This window comes from Lemur catta, chromosome 10 (assembly GCF_020740605.2).
Source record: "Lemur catta isolate mLemCat1 chromosome 10, mLemCat1.pri, whole genome shotgun sequence".
NCBI lineage: Eukaryota > Metazoa > Chordata > Mammalia > Primates > Lemuridae > Lemur > Lemur catta.
In genome coordinates, this window is record NC_059137.1 from 37,662,304 (window position 1) to 37,683,267 (window position 20,964).

The following is a 20,964-nucleotide window of genomic DNA, read 5'->3' on the forward strand; positions in this document are numbered from 1 at the left end:
AGACCTCTAAATCATGATTGTTTTAGGGGTTCACTTTGTGATGTTTGGAAAAAAAATTTTTTTTAAATTGTAAAATACACATAAGATACAATTTACCATCTTAACCAATTTTAATTGTACACTTCAGTGGTATTAAGGACATTCATATTATTGTGCAGCCATCATCACTATTCAGCTTCAGAACTTACTTCATCTTGCAAAACTGAAACTCTTTAAACAGTAATCCCTTTTCTTTCCTCCCCTTAGTGTCTGGCAACCATGATTCTACTTTCTCACTCTGAATTTGTCTATTCTAGGTACCTCTAGGTACATTTTGTGACTGACTTATTTTGCTAAGCGTAATGTCCACAGGGCTCATCCATGTAACATGTGTCAGAATTTCTTTCCTTTTTAAGGCTGAATAGTAATCCATTGTATATGTATACGACGTTTTGTTTATCCTTTCATCTTTCAACGAATACATGGGTTGCTTCCACCTCTTGGCTATTGTGAATAATGCTGTTATGAACATGGGTGTACAAGTTCCTCTTTGAGACCTTGCTTTCTATTGTACATATGGATAGTACACTGAACCAGAATTGCTTGATATATGATCATTGTATTTTTGAGGAAGCGCCATATTTTTATCCAAAGCAGCTCCACCGTTTCACATTTCCACCAGTGCACAAGGGTGTGCTCCACATCCTCTCCAACACTTACTTTCTGTTTTGCTTTGTTTTTGTATTGATAATAGCAATCCTGATGGGTGTGAGGTGGGATTTTATTGTGGTTTTGTTTTGTATTTCCCTAGTGATCAGTGATGTTGAGTATCTTTCATGTGCTTATTGGCTATGTGTGTATCTTCTCTGGAGAAATATCTGTTCAGGTTCTTTGCCATTTTTGAATCAGGTTGCTTATTTGTTTAGTTTTTGAAATTCTCTGTGTATTCCAGATGTTACTTTGTGATCAGATACATGATTTGCAGATATTTTCACCCATTATATGGATAGCCCTTTTACTCTGTTAATAGTGTCTTCTGATACACAAAAATTTTTAAATTTTATGAAGTCCAGTTTGTCTATATATATTTTTTTATGCCTGTGGTGTCATATCCAAGAAATCATTGCCAAATCCACATTGACAGATCCACTGTTGGAAGGGATTTGCCCTATGATTTCCTCTAACAGTTTTATAGTTTTAGCTCTTAAGCTTAGGTCTTTGATCCTCAGTTTAGGATTTTAATGAAGAGTAAGTGGAGAGGTGCTAAACAGAATTTTCTCTTCTTGCTTGCTTTTTCTCATGCTTGCTGCCGTTTTGGTCATTGATCAAAATCCTGGTATTAAAAACAGTTTTAACAGTGCCTTCAGCCTGCTTTGCAGTTTCTTTCTGGTTCTTAATTCATTTAATAGTAGTGGCTTATGATATCATGGTCTTTGCTCTACCTGATTTTAAAAGATGCAAAGATGCAGCCTTAGCACGTAACCTGCCAATGTTAAACTGTCAGATACCTCAAATATTATACAAGCAGAATTGAATCCTTTTCTAGCCTTTGAAGTCACTAACTGGGTATGTAATTGTGTCAGCAGGGACCAGCAAACTGGGTGCTCTAGATGGGAATGCTGGTGCTGCTTGACACAATGATAATATTGCTTGGGTAATTAGTATAGAATGAAGAAGTTGAAAGACGTCTAATTGTGTAGGACACAGGCATTATTTTTTGCCTTTTTTTTTTTTTTTTTAGGATTTGGACGTGGCAGAGGGAAAGGGGCAGGAAGGTTCTCAACCCAAGGCATGGGGTAAGTCAGATCCATCCTATTTTTGTAGTAATTTTCTTCCCTGGTTGTTATTCTAGTTTCCCTTATTCTATTCTATAATTAATTTACTTATCCTGGTGGGTCAGATGTTTTCTACACTTAAAAAGATTTTACTAACAAGTGAAATAGCCTAAATAAAATTGATTTTTCAATAGGCAGGGTTTGAGAATACTTATAAGGGTGGTGGGGTGTCCTGTGCATTGTAAGATGTTTAGCAGCATTCCTCTTCTCTCCCTACTAGGTGCCAATAGCATCTCACCTGATAGTGTGACAATCAAAATGCCTATAGATTTAGCTAAATATTCCCTGAGGTAGGGGGTACATAATCACCCCTAGTTGAAAACCACTGCATAATAGCTGTGTTGGTAAATCCAGCAGTTTTCCCTGAATGCCAAGTAAATGCAATGCTTATTTATGTAAAAGTGATAATTTTTTCCTGATCTGTAATACTACATAGTTGCTCAAATCAGTAGTTTATTCCTTTTTTCTGGGTGTTCTTTTACTTTTTGTTTGCTTCTAAAATACTAGCTCCCCCTGGATTTTTAGAAAATTAAGTTTTTAAAACATCTTAAGGAAGCCATATGTAGTGAAGGAAGGAAGGGAATTGGCTCAAGGAAAATCCATTTGTTGCTCTATAGCTTCAGGGCAGCACTCTTAGAGTCAGTGCCTTCTACAGACGGTGGTGCCTCCTACCATTACTATTTTCTGCCTCGTTTTCTTGTGGAAAAAGGAGGGACGAAAACACAGAGAAAACTGACAGGAACACTGAAAGATATAAGCCTAACCCATTAGTTTTAAACTGTTTTGTGGATTTTTCTGTTTGCTTAGTATTTGCTTTTGAAAATTTTAAAGGTAGCATTTATTTTGGCCTGTATTAGACCTCTGAATCATGATTCCTTATTAGTGCTTAGTTTAGGATTTTAATGAAAAGAGAGGTGCTGAACAAAATACTTTCTTCTTAGCTGTATCCAGTGTTTCTGTACATAAAGGAGCATATAATTCTTTTGTAAAAGGTTCAAAGCCAAACTTGGATTCTGACAATGGAAGAAAAAGCTTGTTGCCTATTTGTGCCTTAGTTTTCTGTTAGAGCCCTTACTCTGCTTTGAAAGATTCTCGGTTTCCACATCTGATTTAGGATGCAGAGAACAGTATTTTAGGACAATAAGGCCACCATACAAGAGAGTATGGAGTGTCCCTAGTCAACCTATGGCTTTTCAGATCTGCATCCTGATGTAAGGGAAGGAGAGTAAAGTCTTTTACAGTGACCACTAGAAGGGACTGTGCTTGTTTGGAGGAATATTATGTATGTACAGTTAATTTTGTGACTTTGGTGCTGCTTCATTTGTCTTTATTCTTTCTTAAACCCCAGTACATTTAATCCTGCGGACTATTCAGATTCTACATCTACAAATGGGTGTGGGACAACACTGGTAGTTTCAGAAGCTGCGCAGAATGGTGCCGCTGAGGGAACTGCTGGTAAGTGTTCTATTTTTGTCAGAGATGGATTTTAAATGTTTGAGCTATTAAGAGTTTTATGTTGTCATAGAAAGATTAAGTCTAAGTAGATTGAAAACAATGAAAAACAGGCTACTGTCTTATCCCCAGAACTCTTAGTTAATGTTTACCTCCAAAGTCTATCACTTACAAACATTGATGACAAGGCATTTGATTTTCCTTGTGCACTCTGAGGTAGGGCTGTGTAAGGTAATCTGCATGAATCAGCACAAATCCACACACTCAATTTGCAATGTTCACAGATACATAGAATTTCATAGGAGAACACTTTTTACTGAAAATACTTTCCATTGCTAATGATGGATGCTAACATTTCGCCAGATAATTAATGTGAGATGATGGGGTAGACAAATGAATGGGTTTGAGCAACATTGTTTCTGCAGGTTTTTCTTTTTGTTCCCCAAAACAAGGTACTCCTGTTTTGGGATCCTTTATTTTCTGAGATTAATGGGTAAATATTTGTTGTTTATATAAAGTTATTCAGAGGATTTATTCATGGTTATATAAACTAGCTATTGAGATTATATTTATAAAACCATAATTTATTTTTTAAAATTTTGTTTTGTTCTGTATTTTAGACAGGGTCTCTTGCTCTGTTGCCCAGGCTAGGGTGTAGTGCCATCAGCATAGCTCACTCCAACCTCAAACTCCTGGGCTCAAGTGATCCTCCTGCCTTGTGTTCCCAAGTAGCTGGGACCATAGGCATGTGCCACCACGCCTGGCTGTTTTGTTTGTTTGTTTGTTTGTTTATAGAGACAGGGTCTCGCTCTTGCTCAGGCTAGTCTTGAACTCCTTCCTGGCCTCAAGCAATCCTCCCAAAGTGCTAGGATTACAGGCGTGAGCCACCACACCCGGCTATAAAACCATAATTTTTTAACGCACTGAAATATATCCCAAAATATGGAAGCATAGCTCAATAAATTATAAAAAAGCAAATACCCATATAACATCAGCACTGTCTTAGAATCACAGTTAATGAACTAGAAATAGAGAAATTGTAGAGAGGATCAACAGAAGTTATAAGTAGCCCCTGAGTAGGCACTACTCAGTCTTTGAACTGCTTTCCCACCAGGAATATATAAGATTCCATAATGCTCACCAGCACTTGGTATTTTCAGTTTTCTTTTAAAGCCACTTTAATAGATGAATGGGCCAGACGTGGTGTCTCATGCCTGTAATCCTGGCACTGTGAGGGGCCGAAGCGGGAAGATCTCTTGAGGTCAGGAATTGAAGACCAGCCTTATCAGGAGGGAGACACCATCTCTACCAAAAAATAGAAAAATTAGCCAGGTATGGTGATGCATGCATGTAGTCCCAGCTATCTTTGTGCATTATATGGGAAAAACATAGGAACATATAAATTTTGTTAAACGGATATTATTCACCCATTTAACAGAATTGAAGAGAAAATTCATATGATTATTTTAATAAGGAAAAGCATTTAAGAAAATATATCCATTCATGATTTTTAAAAATATCTGATAATCCAGAATATAAGGAAATTTTCTTAATCAGATAAAGGATATCTATAACACTTACAGCAAATATTACATACAGTTAATGGTGATATATTGAATATTTTCCCTCTGAAACAAGATAAAGGTGCTTGATCTCTGCTTCTATTCACCACTGTATTGGAGGTCCTAATCAGTGCAAAAAGGAAAAAAAGTCATCAAGATTGGAAAGGGAGAAAAATCTTTGTCATTTTTTGGTGATGCTATAAAAGAATTTAAAGACAAATTATCAGAATACCAAAGCATATTGATAGAAATTTTAGAAGACATAATAAATTGAGAGAGATAACATTTTAATATATTTTAAATCTCAATGTTGTGAAGTTTAGGGTTTACCGACTCAGTCTTTGAATTTATTAATCCAAAGTAGTAGTCCGTCACATGAAAACTGTCCCCACTGATGTTGTTAAGAAACTCAACACTCCCTGATTTGAAGAACTTACTCTAAAGCTGCCGTAATGAAGACTGTGGAATTGACAAAAGCTGTTACTGAAACAGATCAGTAACAAAGTCTAGAAATTAACACAGACCTATATGGCTAATTGATTTTGTTTTCTTTCTTGTTTTTTCCCCTGACTGCTCCTATAGATAACAGGCTAATTGATTTTGGCAAAGGTTATGAGGCAAATCAATATATTAATGCTGTATACAGAAAAACAGCTCCAAGTTGATGATAGACCTAAATGTGCAACCACAGAGTACAATTTACAAAAAAATTATAGTGACAAATCTTTGTGACTTTAGGCAAAGATTCCTCATATAGGATCCAATAAACAGGAGTGATAAAAGAAAAACTTGACAGAATAGATTTTATTAAAAATTGTAAAATTCTGCTCTTCTGAAGACAATAATGAAGTGAAAGAATAAGCCATAGCCTGGGACAAAATATTTATAAAACCTATATTTGATAAAGGACTTGGATACAAAATATATAAAAGTATAAATGAAATTTTATGTAATGTCTATTTTATCACAATTAAAAATGGCATAGAGCTAGACACATTAAACGTGTCAGTTGTCTGGCTTGTGAGATATAACCATTGGAGGAGATTGAAGGATAACTTCCTATGAATCTATAATTATTTCAACATAAAAAGTTAATAAAAATTGAGTAAAAGATTTGAACAGATGCTTCACCAAGGAAGATATATGGATAGCCAGTGAGTTCACAAAAATGAACTCATCATCATTAGTATTGACGAAATACAAATTAAAGCCACAATAAATTACCACCACTCATCAATTTTTTTGTTGTTGTTAAATTTGAGAAAGGGTCTTCTTGCTCTGTCTCCTGGGCTAGAGTGCATTGACATCATCATAGCTCACTGCAACTTCAAACTCCTGGACTCAAGTGATCCTCCTGCTTGGGCCTCCGGCTCCTGCGTAGCTGAAACTAAAGGCGTGTGCCACCATGCCTGGCTAATTTTTCTAATTTTTTTGTAGAGACGGGTTCTCGCTCTTGCTCAGGCTGGTCTGGAACTCCTGGCTTCAAGCGATTCTCCCGGCCTCCTAAAGTGATTATAGGAGGGAGCTACTACACCGGACCCATTCATTTATTAAAATGGCTTTAAAAGAAAACTGACAATACAAAGTGCAGAATGTTGAATTAGTCATTTAGCTCCTCTCCTCTGCCCCCTCTTATTCTCCTTCTCACTCTTAACAGAATACAGTTAAAAGGTGTCATCAGCTGATGGAGTCGTGTTGTCTTGTTGGTAAGACAGAGTGCTGCATCCAGTGCTCAGCCTTATAGGCTCAGAAACCTGACCTTTTGACAGTGTAATCATAAAAAATCCATTCCCAGTGAGAGGAAAACTCACATCAACCAAAGTAGACAGACTGGTGTGTGCTCAGAATGCTAATTTATAAACTTGCTAAAAAAAATACTACCTGTCAAACAGACTGGAATATGCCATGTCCTCTTTGACAAGTAGGAAAGGAGACTTGGTAAACCTGGGAATGAGAATGAGTATAGTTGATGTGATTTGGGTGTTCAAGAGCCATCAGGCACAAGATTCATAGTTTGAGTCACAGTGGCCTGTCATACTATAGATTTCAGTAAGTTTCCCTCTCCTTGGACAGTTTACACAGCATATTCTTAGCTTCTGTTTCATTTGCTGACCAGTTTCTCCTCTGTTGAATACTTTCACTGTTTTGATGTGTTAAACCCTTCCGTTTACATTGGTCCACAGAACTGGCATCAAATGCTCACAGCATAGCTCAGGATTTGTCAAACAAAAGTTCTTATGGATTCAAAGGTATGAATGTTTTACTTTAAAATAAAAACTTATTTAGTTGAAAATCTTTAAAACATTTATAATAGCTTCCATTTTTATCAAGGCTAGCTAATAAAAATTTATCTGATAATGTTTCTAAACTATGTATTTACGACCACTTGATAATCTAGTTTTCAGCTTTTGCTAATGGAAGTGTTTTATTGATTGGCCTTCAAGGTGCCACAGAATTTTCATCATTTTCCTATTTCCTAAGTGGCCTTCTTTTATGTGCTTTCATTAGAGGGCTAACATCAAGTTAAACTGAACATAAAGCACTCATCTCAAATTTATTGTTTGTTTTTTTTTTTTTTTTTTTTTGTGACAGAGTCTCGCTCTGTTTCCCTGTGGCGTCAAGCTCACAGCAACCTCAAACTCCTGGGCTTAAGCGATCCTTCTGCCTCAGCCTCCCGAGTAGCTGGGACTATAGGCATGCGCCACCATGCCCGGCTAATTTTTTTCTATATATATATTTTTTAGCTGTCCAGCTCATTTTTTTCTATTTTTAGTAGAGACAGGGTCTTGCTCTTGCTCAGGCTGGTCTTGAACTCTGACCTTGAGCCATCCTCCCGCCTCGGCCTCCCAGAGTGCTAGAATTACAGGCATGAGCCACCGCGCCCAGCCAAATTTATTGTTTTAATCTGAAAGTAATTTAATGTTGAAATTGTCCCATATTTTGGGATGTATGTTCCAAAATAGGATGAGGACCCGAGCGTGTACACTTCTATATTTAATGTCTGGCTTTTTTTTTTTTTTTTTTTTTTTTTTTTTTTTTTGAGACAGTGTGTCGCTTTGTTGCCGGGGCTAGAGTGAGTGCCGTGGCGTCAGCCTAGCTCACAGCAACCTCAAGCTCTTGGGCTAAGCGATCCTCCTGCCTCAGCCTTCCGAGTAGCTGGGACTACAGGCATGTGCCACCATGCCTGGCTAATTTTTTTTTTCTATATGTATTTTAGTTGGCCAGCTAATTTCTTTCTATTTTTAGTAGAGACAGGGTCTCGCTCTTGCTCAGGCTGGTCTCGAACTCCTGACCTCGAGTGATCTACCCGCCTCGGCCTCCCAGAGTGCTAGGATTACAGGCGTGAGCCACTGTGCCCGGCCAATGTCTGACATTTTTAATAGTTTGTGTATGTATGGCAGGTCACCGCAACATCTTGGCCCTTGTTCCTGACATGGGAGTTTTCCCTGTATTTCCTGACACACCACTCTATCATGTTGCATTTCTGCTTATAACTATCTGTATTGGCTTGTTGTTGTATAGACTACATACCAACTCCTGCCTGCTTTTAAATGTACTCAGATTCTCACACTGTTATGCAGTCCAAATTTGTGTTCAATTATTTTCAAAATACTGCTCTCTAGGTGGTAGACCCATCTTTTATATATCATGTTTTAGAAGGCATGTTTTAGCTTAATATTATTAACTGTAAACGTAATGGTTAAGATGCTAAAATTTATGTTTTTAGCATCTTATTTTTGTCTGTTTTAATATAATTTTTAAAAATGGAAGAAAATGTGTATTTGAAACTTTAGAAAACTTTTAATGTTTTATATACAATCGATTTGTGTAATGCCTCATCATTGTTTTTCTCCCGGAAATATTTCTTCTTCATATCCCTGTCTGATAAGCTCTTTTCCTTCAAGATTTTTGGTGTGCTTCATGTTTTGTTTTTTCTTTTTTCTTTTTGTATTTTACCACCAGGAAGAAAGAGGTAGATCTTTTTTTAAAATTTTCTTATTTTTAATTTTTTTGAGACAGAGTTTCACTCTGTCTCCCTAGCCAGAGTACAGTGGTGTCATTGTAGCTTACTGCAGCCTCAAACTCCTGGGCTCAAGTGATCCTCTTGCCTGAGCCTCCCAAGTAGCTGTGACAATAGGGGAGTGCCACCATACCTGGCTAATTTTTCTATTTTTGTATAGATGGGGTCTCTCTCTTGCTCAGGCTGGTCTCGAACTCTGAGCTTAAGCAGTCCTCCTGCCTGGGCCTCCCAGTATGGTAGGATTATAGGTGTGAGCCACTGGGCCCGACCTAATGTGCTTCATTTTACCCATGAAGCTTTCTCTTACCATTCCAGCTTTCATTAACTTTTTCATCCTCCACAGTTTCTAATGTATTAACCACCCTCATGTAATTTATCACTTAATCACATGCAAAAATTTTAATCAACTTTCCAATGATACTTAGTATCATGCTTAACATATATACTGGCTTTAAAGCCAGTATTGATTAGTTGGTGATTTCTGATGAACAGTTTCTGTGTAAAATCCCAGCATAAATTGTTTCCTATTATAATCTTACGTGTCTCAAAGGTGCAAGTTTTAGGATTGATTTTTCAGTCCATGAAATTGTTTTCCATTTCTTGGTTAGAGTCTTCTCAAAATTGCTTAGGTTCAGCCTTAGCTTTTGAGTAGAAGTTGCAAATGTGTAGACTGGAGTGCTATCTTTTGTGATGAATACGAGAGCATGAGTACAGGGTAAGGCTGATGGGGTGGCAGTAAGACACTGTACTGTAAGTAAGACATCTTTCACATGAGTCCAGTTACGAGCATATAAAACTGTACTTAGTGAAATTATACTTAGAGAAAAGACTGGAAGGAAATATATTAAAAGATTGGAGATTTTGTATTAATACTTAAAGTCATACTGTAGAAGAATAAGAGTGAAGTGTAGGTGGATGGATCGCTTTAGATTCATTTAGCTTTGTGTACAGCGTGTTTCCTAAGGGCCTTGTGCAGGGGTCTAGAGAACAAGCTTCCAGTACTGATTTTCTACTGGTCTAGTTGCAACTTGTGTTTTGCACTTCAACTATTACTTCTTTCTACCTTTAAGAAAATATCTTAATTCAAAGAGATGTCATAAAGGTACATAGATTTATATTTGTTTTATGACATTTCTGGAGAAATTATGGAAACCATTTAAAGGTATGATGAATAAGTCAACACCAAGGATCAGATTGTTAAATATTGAATTTTTTTTTTTTTTTTTTTTTTTTGAGACAGAGTCTCCCTTTGTTGCCTGGGCTAGAGTGAGTGCCGTGGCATCAGCCTAGCTCACAGCAACCTCAAACTCCTGAGCTCAGGCAATCCTCCTGCCTCAGCCTCCCGAGTAGCTGGGACTACAGGCATGCGCCATCGTGCCTGGCTACCTTTTCTATATATATATTTTTAACTATCCATATAATTTCTTTCTATTTTTAGTAGAGATGGGGTGTCGCTCTTGCTCAGGCTGGTGAAATTTTTCTTAATATCAAATTTTACTAATAATTCAAGGACACCAGCAATCAGAAGGCACAGAAGAAACAGGGAGAGGGTCTGGGGTCTCCATTGCCTCTACCCATGGTTTTCCTTCCTGCAACACATACAATCTGTGGTTCAGAGTAATAGATGAGGTCTATAGTTGATGTGTCGGTTTCTCACACAGCAGGAAATGTTTTTAGTTTTGAAACATCTTCATTTTATACCCATATATTAGCATAACTTACGTAACATTTTACAGAGAGCCATCCCAGTCCTAAGTCAGGGACATGCTGTTACAGACATTCCATAGATAAGGACTCTTTTCCTAGGAAACAGTCATTTTATTTATGAGCAAGTTGGTTATTAGGTTAACACGATTCTAAGGACGTTAGACCTGGTCGCCTACCTTCTTTTTTCTCAGGACTGTGCCCTCCTCCTTTTCCCTTCTCCCAGAATACACAGAAACTTTTGGAGAGGAATGGGATTTTGCATATCAGATGCTTAAGTCTTTTCTTCCAATGACTGACCTGAAAACACATCCAGAATCCCAGAATTCTGGAGGTGGTTATCCTGAATGTCTTTAAAAACATTTTCTACAGGATTTGTACATACTAAGTTAACATTTTTGAATACCAACACTTCTCTTTAAAGCAGGGGTCCCCAACCTGTGGTGAGTTGTATAATTATTTCATTATATATTGCAGTGTAATAATAATAGAAATAAAGTGCACAATAAATGTAATATGCTTGAATCATCCCAAAACCATCATCCCTACCTCCCAGTCCGTGGAAAATTGTCTTCCATCAAAATAGTCCCTGGTGCCAAAAAGGTTGGGGATTGCTGCATTAAAGCACATAAATGTTCTGTCGGTGATTATTGTGTAAGAACTATTCTAGTACATCCTCTGTACCTGCTCCTCAGGACTTATAGCAGCCAACTTAGTATGATAAACTTTGCCGGACTACCTATTAGGGAACTGTGTAGTAGTGCTGATATTTTATAAAAAAGGTGCTTGTCTAAATTTGGTAATTCAGCAACCCACCTGTAATAGGGTCTAAGGCAAATTTGTCTTTAAATTAAATTTGTTCTGTTTTAAAATTAACCTACCGTTAAATGCATTTATACTGTGCCCCTACTTTTTTACTCATAGCAGAATTGTTTGGAGATACACTCTACATTGAAGCAAAGTTATTTTTCAGACATTGATTTGAGTTTAGGTAGTACGAGACAAGTTGTATTTGAGAACATTATGATTTAATGGAGAAGAGATTAAGAACCTCATATTTCTTAGATTATAAACTAAATTGCTCATTAGTATCTGATACTTTTTTTCTTACATTGTGCAAAAAAGGAAACACTTTGACTATGATGGTATTTGACTTTGGGATGTGAACTTGGATTGTGATTGTTGTCATTTCCCAACAGGGGCCTGGAAGAATTCTGTAGAAGAGTGGACAACAGAAGACTGGACTGAAGATGTAAGTGTTTGGGGTGAGACCACATCCATCTTTCTTTTGGTTTATGGTTGGGCATCTGTGCGTGGAAGAAAGCCTGAGACATCGTATCTCATTTTGACTCCTTTTCTGGCATGTACCCTAGGCAGGTTCTTAGAGAGTTGGCTTTTTTAAAAGTGTCCCCTTAAAAATGACCAGTTTCGGCCGGGCGCGGTGGCTCACGCCTGTAATCCTAGCCCTCTGGGAGGCCAAGGCGGGTGGATCGCTTGAGGTCAGGAGTTCGAGACCAGCCTGAGCGAGACCCCATCTCTACTAAAAATAGAAAGAAATTATATGGATAACTAAAAATATATATATAGAAAAAATTAGCTGGGCATGACGGCGCATGCCTGTAGTCCCAGCTACTCGGGAGGCTGAGGCAGTAGGATCCTTAAGCCCAGGAGTTTGAGGTTGCTGTGAGCTAGGCTGAGGCCACGGCACTCACTCTAGCCCGGGCAACAAAGTGAGACTCTGTCTCAAAAAAAAAAAAAGAAGACCAGTTTCATGTAGGACTGAAGTTTTTTGTTTTTTTTTTTTTTAAAAGAGATGGAGTCTCACTCTGTTGCCTAGTCTGCAGTGCAGTGGCATGATCATAGCTCAGTGTAACTCCTGGGCTCAAGCAGTCCTGCCTCCCACCCTATCCTCCCATGTTGCTAGGACTACAGGCATGCACCATCTTTCCTGGCTATTTAAAAATGTTTTTTGTAGAGATAGGATCTCTCTATGTTGTGCACGCTGGTCTTTAACTTCTGGGTGATTCTCCTGCCTCAGCCTCCCAGAGTGTTGGGATTACAGACTTGAGCCACTGTGTCTGGCCTGTTTTGGGTTTTATATTATATGGAATAAGATTAAAATTTTTTTCCCCACACATCTCACAGCTTTCTGAAACAAAGGTCTTCACTGCCTCGTCTGTTCCTGCAGAGAATCACATCACACCCGGGCAAAGGTAATCACTTTGCCATCTTATATTTGTTATTCCAAAGCATAATTGAAATTTTTTGCCTCTGGAAAAGAGTTTTCATCTTGGGGTGTCTTTCTGTTTTTTCTCTTTTATCTAAGATTAACCTTTATTTTACCCCTACTTGGTGTGCTGACAGAGCTTCAATCATTTCCTAATTGTTCGTATCCACTGAAGAAAGAAAATAGCAATTATTTTTGTGATTCCCCTATTAGCACTTGTAGCAGAGATTATTATGTTAAGCCTATTTAATGGTTGCTCTTTTCACTTTTGTTGACCTATTTTTTTTTGACAATGAACTTTAATACATTATATCATTTAGTTTCTTCATATAATACCGTTTATTTACATCTTCTCAAGCTAATACAGAATTATTTTATTTGGGCTCTACTAGTTTTAATCTGCTAGGTTACAGAAAAGGAAGGAGCTTTGGAGTAATCGCAATATTCTCAGAATATGCACTGAACTGAATTACTGAATAGCATTTATTTATATTCTAGTTTTCACAATAACTCTAACCACCTTTGAAAATGCATTTTAAAATGCAATGATCTGGAAAGATGAAAGCCTGGATATGTATGACACCTTAGAAATGAAGACAGTTTTGAACCTCTCATGCTAAATGAGATGGTTATGAGACTTCATTATAGAGAAATAAAAATGATTAATGGTTATGTCTTACAATATATTTTGTGAATTTCTTAGAATTTCTTATTAAATACATGTACCTTCTCCATTGTATTTATGAATGAATTTTGTAGTATCATTTTTCATTTGTTCCGCTAGTATAGGTGGTGCATTTGCAACATTTTCATTTTTTAAAAAAACAATTCAACTTTTTAGTGTCTCTTCTATTTATTCTTCAGAAGATAGTGCAGTACTGTTTTTTATACATGTGTCTTGTCAACCTTTTGGAATAGAAGTTGCTCTGTTTATTGGTAGTAATAAACTTTTGTGATTGGTCATATGTAATACAACTATCCTGGATTTGTATTCCTGACATTAGGATATTATAAACTGGAACGTTATGTTGGGGTCCAAAATACTAGTCTGGAAATTGAAGTTTGACTCTGGGAGTAAGAGAATGGCAGTATTTAAGGAGAGGAACTCAGGGCTAGGAACTTTGCTGTGTATCAGAAGTGAGTCTTGAATTCTCCTAGAATCTGCCTGTCTTCATTGGCATGGTGAAAGTTTCAGTTAGTTGAACTAATGGGAACTGGCCTTTTGAATCGGTTTAATGGAGTGTATTATCATGTTCGGAAATCTCATGCATCTTTCTTGCAAGTTCTGCTATACTAGGTAAGTTTGGATAAGAGTTGGTATTGTAAGTTAGAAGCTCATTCATGTCAGGTAGTCTTTATCTGGAACATGATTTATTCCTGATGCTTTCAGGTTTTAGTCCATGCTTCTCATATTGGAATATCTGTCCTTCTGGGGACATTAAAAGAGTTCTAGTTAATGGTGTATTTATTAACATACACATATATTATTATAGTATTATGCTTATATATATATATTCATAAATGTGCATTTATTCCTCAGTATTTAAGATAGGAAATTATTTGGTGTATGCATAAACATAAATTTATTATGAGATAGAATGCAAAACATGTATGAATATTTAAGATAAATGTGACACTTACTGAATTGTCTACTTTGGCTGAGATCTTCATTCCCTAAAATATGGATCTACTGGAAACTCTGGTTCCAAGTAATAAATGGAGTAAAATATTCTAAAAAAAATGAGCCAAACTTCAGAAAATCATTTAAGTTTACTTTATTGCTCCAGGTTTTCATATGAGTCATCATTGTCATTTCTGTGAAAATTTCTCATTACCCCTTTTCATTTTTCTTTTCTGCAAAGTCCCGCTTCAGTCTCTGTGGCTTCATTTACTTTGGTTTTTGATCGATGCCCTCTTTTTTGTTCCCTGAAACCCCATTTTCCAAAGGTTCTCACTTAGATGATTTTTAGTATAATTTTATATTGATTCACTTCTCAAATTCATTTGTTGGTAAGATTTGCTTATGATGGGTTCCTCATTTGCTTTTTGTCTGCTTAGCATTGATGTGGTAGCCTTGCTCCAGAAGCCTGTTCCTCCCAGTCAAGCCTCAGGCATCAACTCCTTTGAAACCTCCCAACAGCAGGGCTTTGGCCAAGCCCTTGTCTTCACAAATTCGCAACACAATAATCAGATAGCACCAGGGACGGGAAGCTCCGCTGCTGTCAACTCCTATACTCCTCAGAGCCTGGTAACTCACTTTTAATTTCAGTATGAGACTTTAAGCAATGTACCGATTAGCAAACATTTTCTAGAATATGACACATGTCTTACAATTTCTTTCTAAATGTAAAAATTTCTGGAGTATATTTCAGTCCAGAAAACGATGTGGTAATTTCCAAGCACATATCTGATGACTCCATCGTCGAATTTAACTACTCTTGAGTTTTCCTGGACGAATATGAAAACTTTCCTTTATGATTTGTTCTTTTAAACTAATGATCACTCTGTCAGCCAGAAGCATCCTTTTCTTCTTATTAATGATATTTTTCTTGGATTTTGTTTCAAAGTTTGGGCCGGGCGCGGTGGCTCACGCCTGTAATCCTAGCTCTGGGAGGCCGAGGCGGGTGGATCGCTCGAGGTCAGGAGTTCGAGACCAGCCTGAGCAAGAGTGAGACCCCGTCTCTACCAAAAATAGAAAGAAATTATCTGGCCAACTAAAAATATATATACAAAAAAATTAGCCGGGCATGGTGGCTCATGCCTGTAGTCCCAGCTACTCGGGAGGTTGAGGCAGTAGGATCGCTTAAGCCCGGGAGTCTGAGGTTGCTGTGAGCTAGGCTGATGCCACGGCACTCACTCTAGCCCGGGCAACAAAGTGAGACTGTCTCAAAAAAAAAAAAAAAAAAACAAAGTTTGTATCTATACTTACTATTTTAAATTTCTCATTTGTTTTTTAGTTTACTTGAATGCAATTGTTAACTATTGGCTTGCTATGAAGTCATGCAAAACAGTTCTAAGTCTGCCTATGTGCTTATATTCTTTGCATTTTGTTTTGTTTTTGTATTCCATAAAGTAATGCTATGTTTTCTTAAAATGCCAACTGATGTAATAGAGGCCCTTATAGTTTGGATGTGTTTTCACTGAAATTGTGTCATACAGTGTTGCATGTACTACTCTGACTTCCTGTGAGAGTTAAGCTCCCATCAGAAAGAACTCCAGGAACTGTTAGTGAAGGATATGAAGATAGGCTGCTGGGAGTGGAAGCTTTTAAAGCATAGCTTGTGAAAAAGAGTGTTGCTGCAGAATGGGAAACTAAAGGCCTGGCCCAAGGGTAGGAAGTTCTGAGCCTGCTGTGGGAAGGTTGAAAGAAATATGAACACAGACCTACAGCTTTCACTAGTGATCATTAGTTTAGATCGTTCTTTGCTGTGATTTACCTGAAATCTATTGGTGAGAAACAGAATTTTCTCCCCTACCTGCGTCAGATCATTTCCAGGATGCTGATAAAATTGAGAATTGAATATGCAAGCTTTTCATTGCTATCTTCTACTCGGCATAATCATGTCATGCTGTTGGTTTGGGGACTTGGCACTTTTAGTGTCACTGATATCCGAGATGGTGTCAGTGTTTGTAGTGGGACAGCCCAAGGCATGGCCCCATCTCTCTTTTGAGAATGCCTAATGAAATCCCTCAATTTTCATTGAACCACTAATGTCCTTTCCTCCTCTTTCTTTCTTTCTTTTCATTTTATCTATCTTTGGCTCCCTAGACATCACCACGCACCTCTTCTTTCTTTTCATCTGCTATTGGTATAATGATGTCATGTCCTTGCTGACTTGTTGAAATCTTTGCCTGGCCACTATGTTAATAGATAGGACTTGAAATTTTATGTTGATCTTCAGGTCATGACCTTTGTGTCATGACCAACACCTTGAGAAAGTGGAGTAAGAATTGTTTGTTTAGCATTGTATTAGAGCAGTGGTTCTCAACCCTACTGCCCTTTACAGTCATTGGGGAACTTAATAAATAGCATCAACAACCATAATGATGATGATGATGATAACAATGCCAGAGGCCACACAAGACAAAACAAGTTGGCATCTTTGAGATTGGGATTTGGGTAATGTGTATGTTTGTTTATATGTACATGCATGGCTGTGTGTGTATTAACGTACACATTTTAAAAGTCCACCAATGGGTTTAAATTTGCAGGTGGACTTGAGAGGCCCTGTGCTAAGTGTTACCTAGGGCAAGGGAGTAGTCATTGACTCAGTGATTTCATTGTGTTCTAAGCACACAGATAGTACCTTTGATAAAACTAGCTGGTGCATAATCTCAGCAAAAGAGAGGAAGAAGAAAGGAATCATGTGGGAAGCATTCACTGAACATGTGGGTTTGAGCTGGGTTTTGGCGGATTGGTAGTAACGTAAGAGAGGTGCAATGGTCAGCATGAACAAAGAATCGGGAGCAGTGGTAAAATTTTACATTTCCTTACAAAAACTGGGCTATTCTCCGTTTTTTAATACTGATGACAGAAATAATCATTTCAACTTACTTGATCTATCCTTTTGGGAGGAATGCAAAGTATTTCTGTTTTTGACCTTAGATGGATTTGAAATGTTATTTTTGACAAAGCACTAATCTTCCAGAATGATATTTATATGTAAAAGTGCAGTTGATCTTGCACTGTATTTTGTAGTCATAGGTTTTCCTTCTCTTTGGATCTTGATATATGACCTGACAAGACAGATAGGGAAGGGGAAGGAGTGACATTGTTTTTAGTGTACTTATTTTTGGAGTGTGTTTAGTGTTCTTAGTCATCTAAACAACTTGAACACAGCAGTGTCCAGGGTATTTGCTCAACCTCAAATGCCTGTGTATTTCAGTGTCAGATTTTGGAATATTAAGTGCTTAAGTTTTATAACCTGTGTTTGATCTTGCAGGGTGACCTCACAGTTGAACTGTTCTGTGACCAAATGTGTTCTAATCATTAAAGATGATTGTTGTGGTTCACAGATGAAGCAAATAATTGTGGTTTTACTTGTTAAACATACCTTTTGATTTACTAAATAATATTGCTCTTTAGTTAAAAAAAAAAAAAAAAGTAGTATTTACAGCCTGAGCACAAGAGCAAGACCCTGTCTCTACTAAAAATAGAAAAAGTAGCCAGGCGCAGTAGCATGTGCCTGCAGTCGAAGCTACATGGGAGGCTGAGACAGGAGTAGTATCTAATTGTGAACTTGTGACATCGCTTTTTTTTTTTTTAAAACAGGGTCTTGTGTTGTCGCCCAGGCTGGAGTGCAGTGGTGCAATCATAGCTTGCTGAACCCTTGAACTGCTAGGCTCAAGCAGTCGTCCTGCCTCAGCCTCCCAAGTAGCTGAGTCTGCAGGCCCATGCCACCACGTCTGGCTAATTCTTTTTTATTTTCTGTAGAGATGAATTCTCACCGTGTTGCTCAGGCTGGTCACGAACTCCTGGCATCAAGCAATCTTCTCTCCTCGTCCTGCCAAAATACTGGGATTACAGACATTAGTCACTAATACCATTTAAAAAAAAATCAATTCATGGCAAATATTCACCCTTCCCATTAATCTCTTATGTCAGCATCCAGAAAGATTGGTGGATTTATTTAGTCAGTTCTTAACACAGAGTGATATTTTCATGGAGTATTTTCTAAGGACAATCTTACTAATTCTTATGTTCTCAGTTACAGGTTTTAAAATACTTGTGAAAACACTTGGTGTGTTTTAAAGCCTGGGGTAGAAATTCTGTATTGCTGAGGATTTGTTCTTTTATTTCCCTTTAAAGTCATCTGTACTTGGATCAGGATTCGGAGAGCTTACGCCATCAAAAATGGCGAACATCACCAGTTCCCAGATTTTGGACCAGTTGAAAGCCCCAAGTTTGAGCCAATTTACTACTACCCCAAGTTCACAGCAGAATAGTACGAGTCCCCCTATAACTACTACTTCTTGGGACCTCAAGCCCTCAGCATCCCAGTCCTCAGTGCTCAGTCATTTTGGTAAGTATATATTTTCGGTGCTGGTTTGCCCCTATGGAAAGCATGCTAAACATAAGAAGAATATGTTGACTTGTGAACTTGACCACAAAGATGTGGAAGTTGACTACAGTGTGGGGACCATAAAAGACAAAACAAGTTGACATTGGGATGTGGATCCTGACCACAAAGATGTTTGTTTATTTAATTTTTTTTTTTTTTTTTGAGACAGAGTCTTACCCTGTTGCCCAGGCTAGAGTGCTGTGGCATCAGCCTAGCTCACAGCAACCTTAAACTCATGGGCTCAAGCAATCCTCCTGTCTCAGCCTCCCAAGTAGCTGGGACTACAAGCATGCACCCAGCTAATTTTTTCTATTTTTAGTAGATGGGGTCTCACTCTTGCTCAGGCTGGTCTTGAACTCCTGCTCTCAGGTGATCCTCCTGCCTCGGCCTCCCAGAGTGCTAGGATTACAGGCGTGTGAGCCACTGTGCTGCCTGGCCTTAGAGATGTTTTTTCTTAGTAGAAGTCTTGCAGAGTTTCTAAATTAAACGTCTTCCTTTTGTTGTGTATCCTGCACTTATTTGTTTTTGGTGATATTATTAGTAGTAAGAGCAGTGGTAGTACATGCCTTGAAGAGATGTACAAAAGCATGGTAGAAGCATGCAATTATGAGTATCTAACACTTTGAGTAAATGTATCAACAGAATTTTCTGAGCTCTATTAGAATAGGGTTGTGACAGCAGGTGGAATGTAGACATTTTAAATCACACCTTCTGTGATGCTATCTTATTCTAACGTTGTATGTATCCGCCATGATTTGGTGAAGCTTTACCTTCTGTTGTTGTATTTTAAAGGCACCCTGTCTAAGGTGGATGTTTTCTCTAAACTAAACTCTCACAGAAATTGTGACATTAAACCACCATTCCCTATCAGTGCTCATATGCTGCTCTGTATTAAGGAATAGCAGTTCTATTTAATCATAGACTTGGTTGTGTGGTTTATGTTTAGCACATTTTTCGAGACAGGAGAGCAAGTTTCTCTGCTCAGTGAGATAGCCTACTGTCTTGGAAGTACCTGAGGCTGTTCTGAGGTTTGAGGTAGTATCTACCAAGAAAATTCATTAGAGACTCAGTGCCCAAGGTTTTTTGTTTTTGTATAGAATGGAGTCTTGCTATGTTGTCCCAGGATGGTTGGAAAACAGATTTTGAGCAAAAACCACATTGTTTGTCTAGACATTCTAGGCACAGTAAACCACTCTTACTAGTTAGTGTTTTGGCACCCTTTGTGTATAATGGATCAGCCCACGGTCCAAGGTTTACACAGGTCTTTTTGATAGCAGTTGTGCCTATCTTAATTTTTTCTTCATTTACTAATGAATGATAGGGGTTTTTAGATATAAACATGCTATTCCCACCTTCTTTATGAAGCCTGTCTTTATGGTACATGCCTCTAATAATCAAGTTCAAAAATGGATTTATCTAAACTGGATCTGCTGCCTGTTTTTTATAAATTAAGTTGTATTGGAACTCAGCCAGAGATGCCAAAGTCTGGCTACATTCAATCTACAAAGGCAGAGTTGACTAGTTGTTAACAGTTGGCCTTCAAAGACTAGAATATATACTCTCCGGCCCTGTACAGAGAAAGATTTCTGACCTCTGTCCTATGGTAGGACTTCTGTGAGAAAATGGTTCATTGCAATTGGATATATGGTTGGAAAATTAGGTTGTATCCTAGTGCCAAAATGCCAACTGGTCAAATAGTTAAACATAAATAGTGAATTTAGAACAGTAGTAGAAAAACCTAGGAGAATTTTTGTATATTCTGTGTGAAGGGGTCCTTTCTAGGTATGACAGAAAATGCCATGACCAAATCAGAATGCAGACAAACTGAAAAATTTTTGAAAATTGTATCATAAACAAAAGAATTGATTTCCTTAATATAAAAGGAGTAACTAAACATAAAGCAGATCAACAATCAGGTTAAAAAAAAATGACCACAGAGATATGAATATAGTCCATAAGAAAAGCACGCTTAAGTATAAGAAATAATGCTTAAGCGCATTTATATCACTTTAGATTGCATTTCTTTTATATCATTTTTACCAATCAGACAAGGAAAGATAAAGTTTGATATTAGAGCATGTTAAATAGGATATGTTCTATCTGGGTAGTGATTTTATAGTAT

General features: G+C 37.6%; 1 protein-coding gene and 1 non-coding gene across 2 annotated transcripts in view; both read left to right on the top strand.

Annotated features, from left to right (window-relative positions):
* UBAP2 (ubiquitin associated protein 2) overlaps window positions 1-20,964 on the top strand; it is an 85,457-nt gene that overhangs the window by 42,746 nt on the left and 21,747 nt on the right. The window contains exons 7-13 of the mRNA XM_045562965.1: window positions 1,721-1,775; window positions 3,163-3,269; window positions 7,012-7,077; window positions 11,753-11,805; window positions 12,699-12,766; window positions 14,839-15,028; window positions 18,590-18,803. Coding sequence (XP_045418921.1) covers window positions 1,721-1,775; window positions 3,163-3,269; window positions 7,012-7,077; window positions 11,753-11,805; window positions 12,699-12,766; window positions 14,839-15,028; window positions 18,590-18,803 — 753 coding nt within the window. The remainder of the gene's footprint in view (window positions 1-1,720; window positions 1,776-3,162; window positions 3,270-7,011; window positions 7,078-11,752; window positions 11,806-12,698; window positions 12,767-14,838; window positions 15,029-18,589; window positions 18,804-20,964) is intronic.
* LOC123646802 lies at window positions 15,152-15,234 on the top strand. The gene has a single exon (XR_006738050.1). It is a non-coding gene; the product is annotated as a small nucleolar RNA SNORD121A (small nucleolar RNA).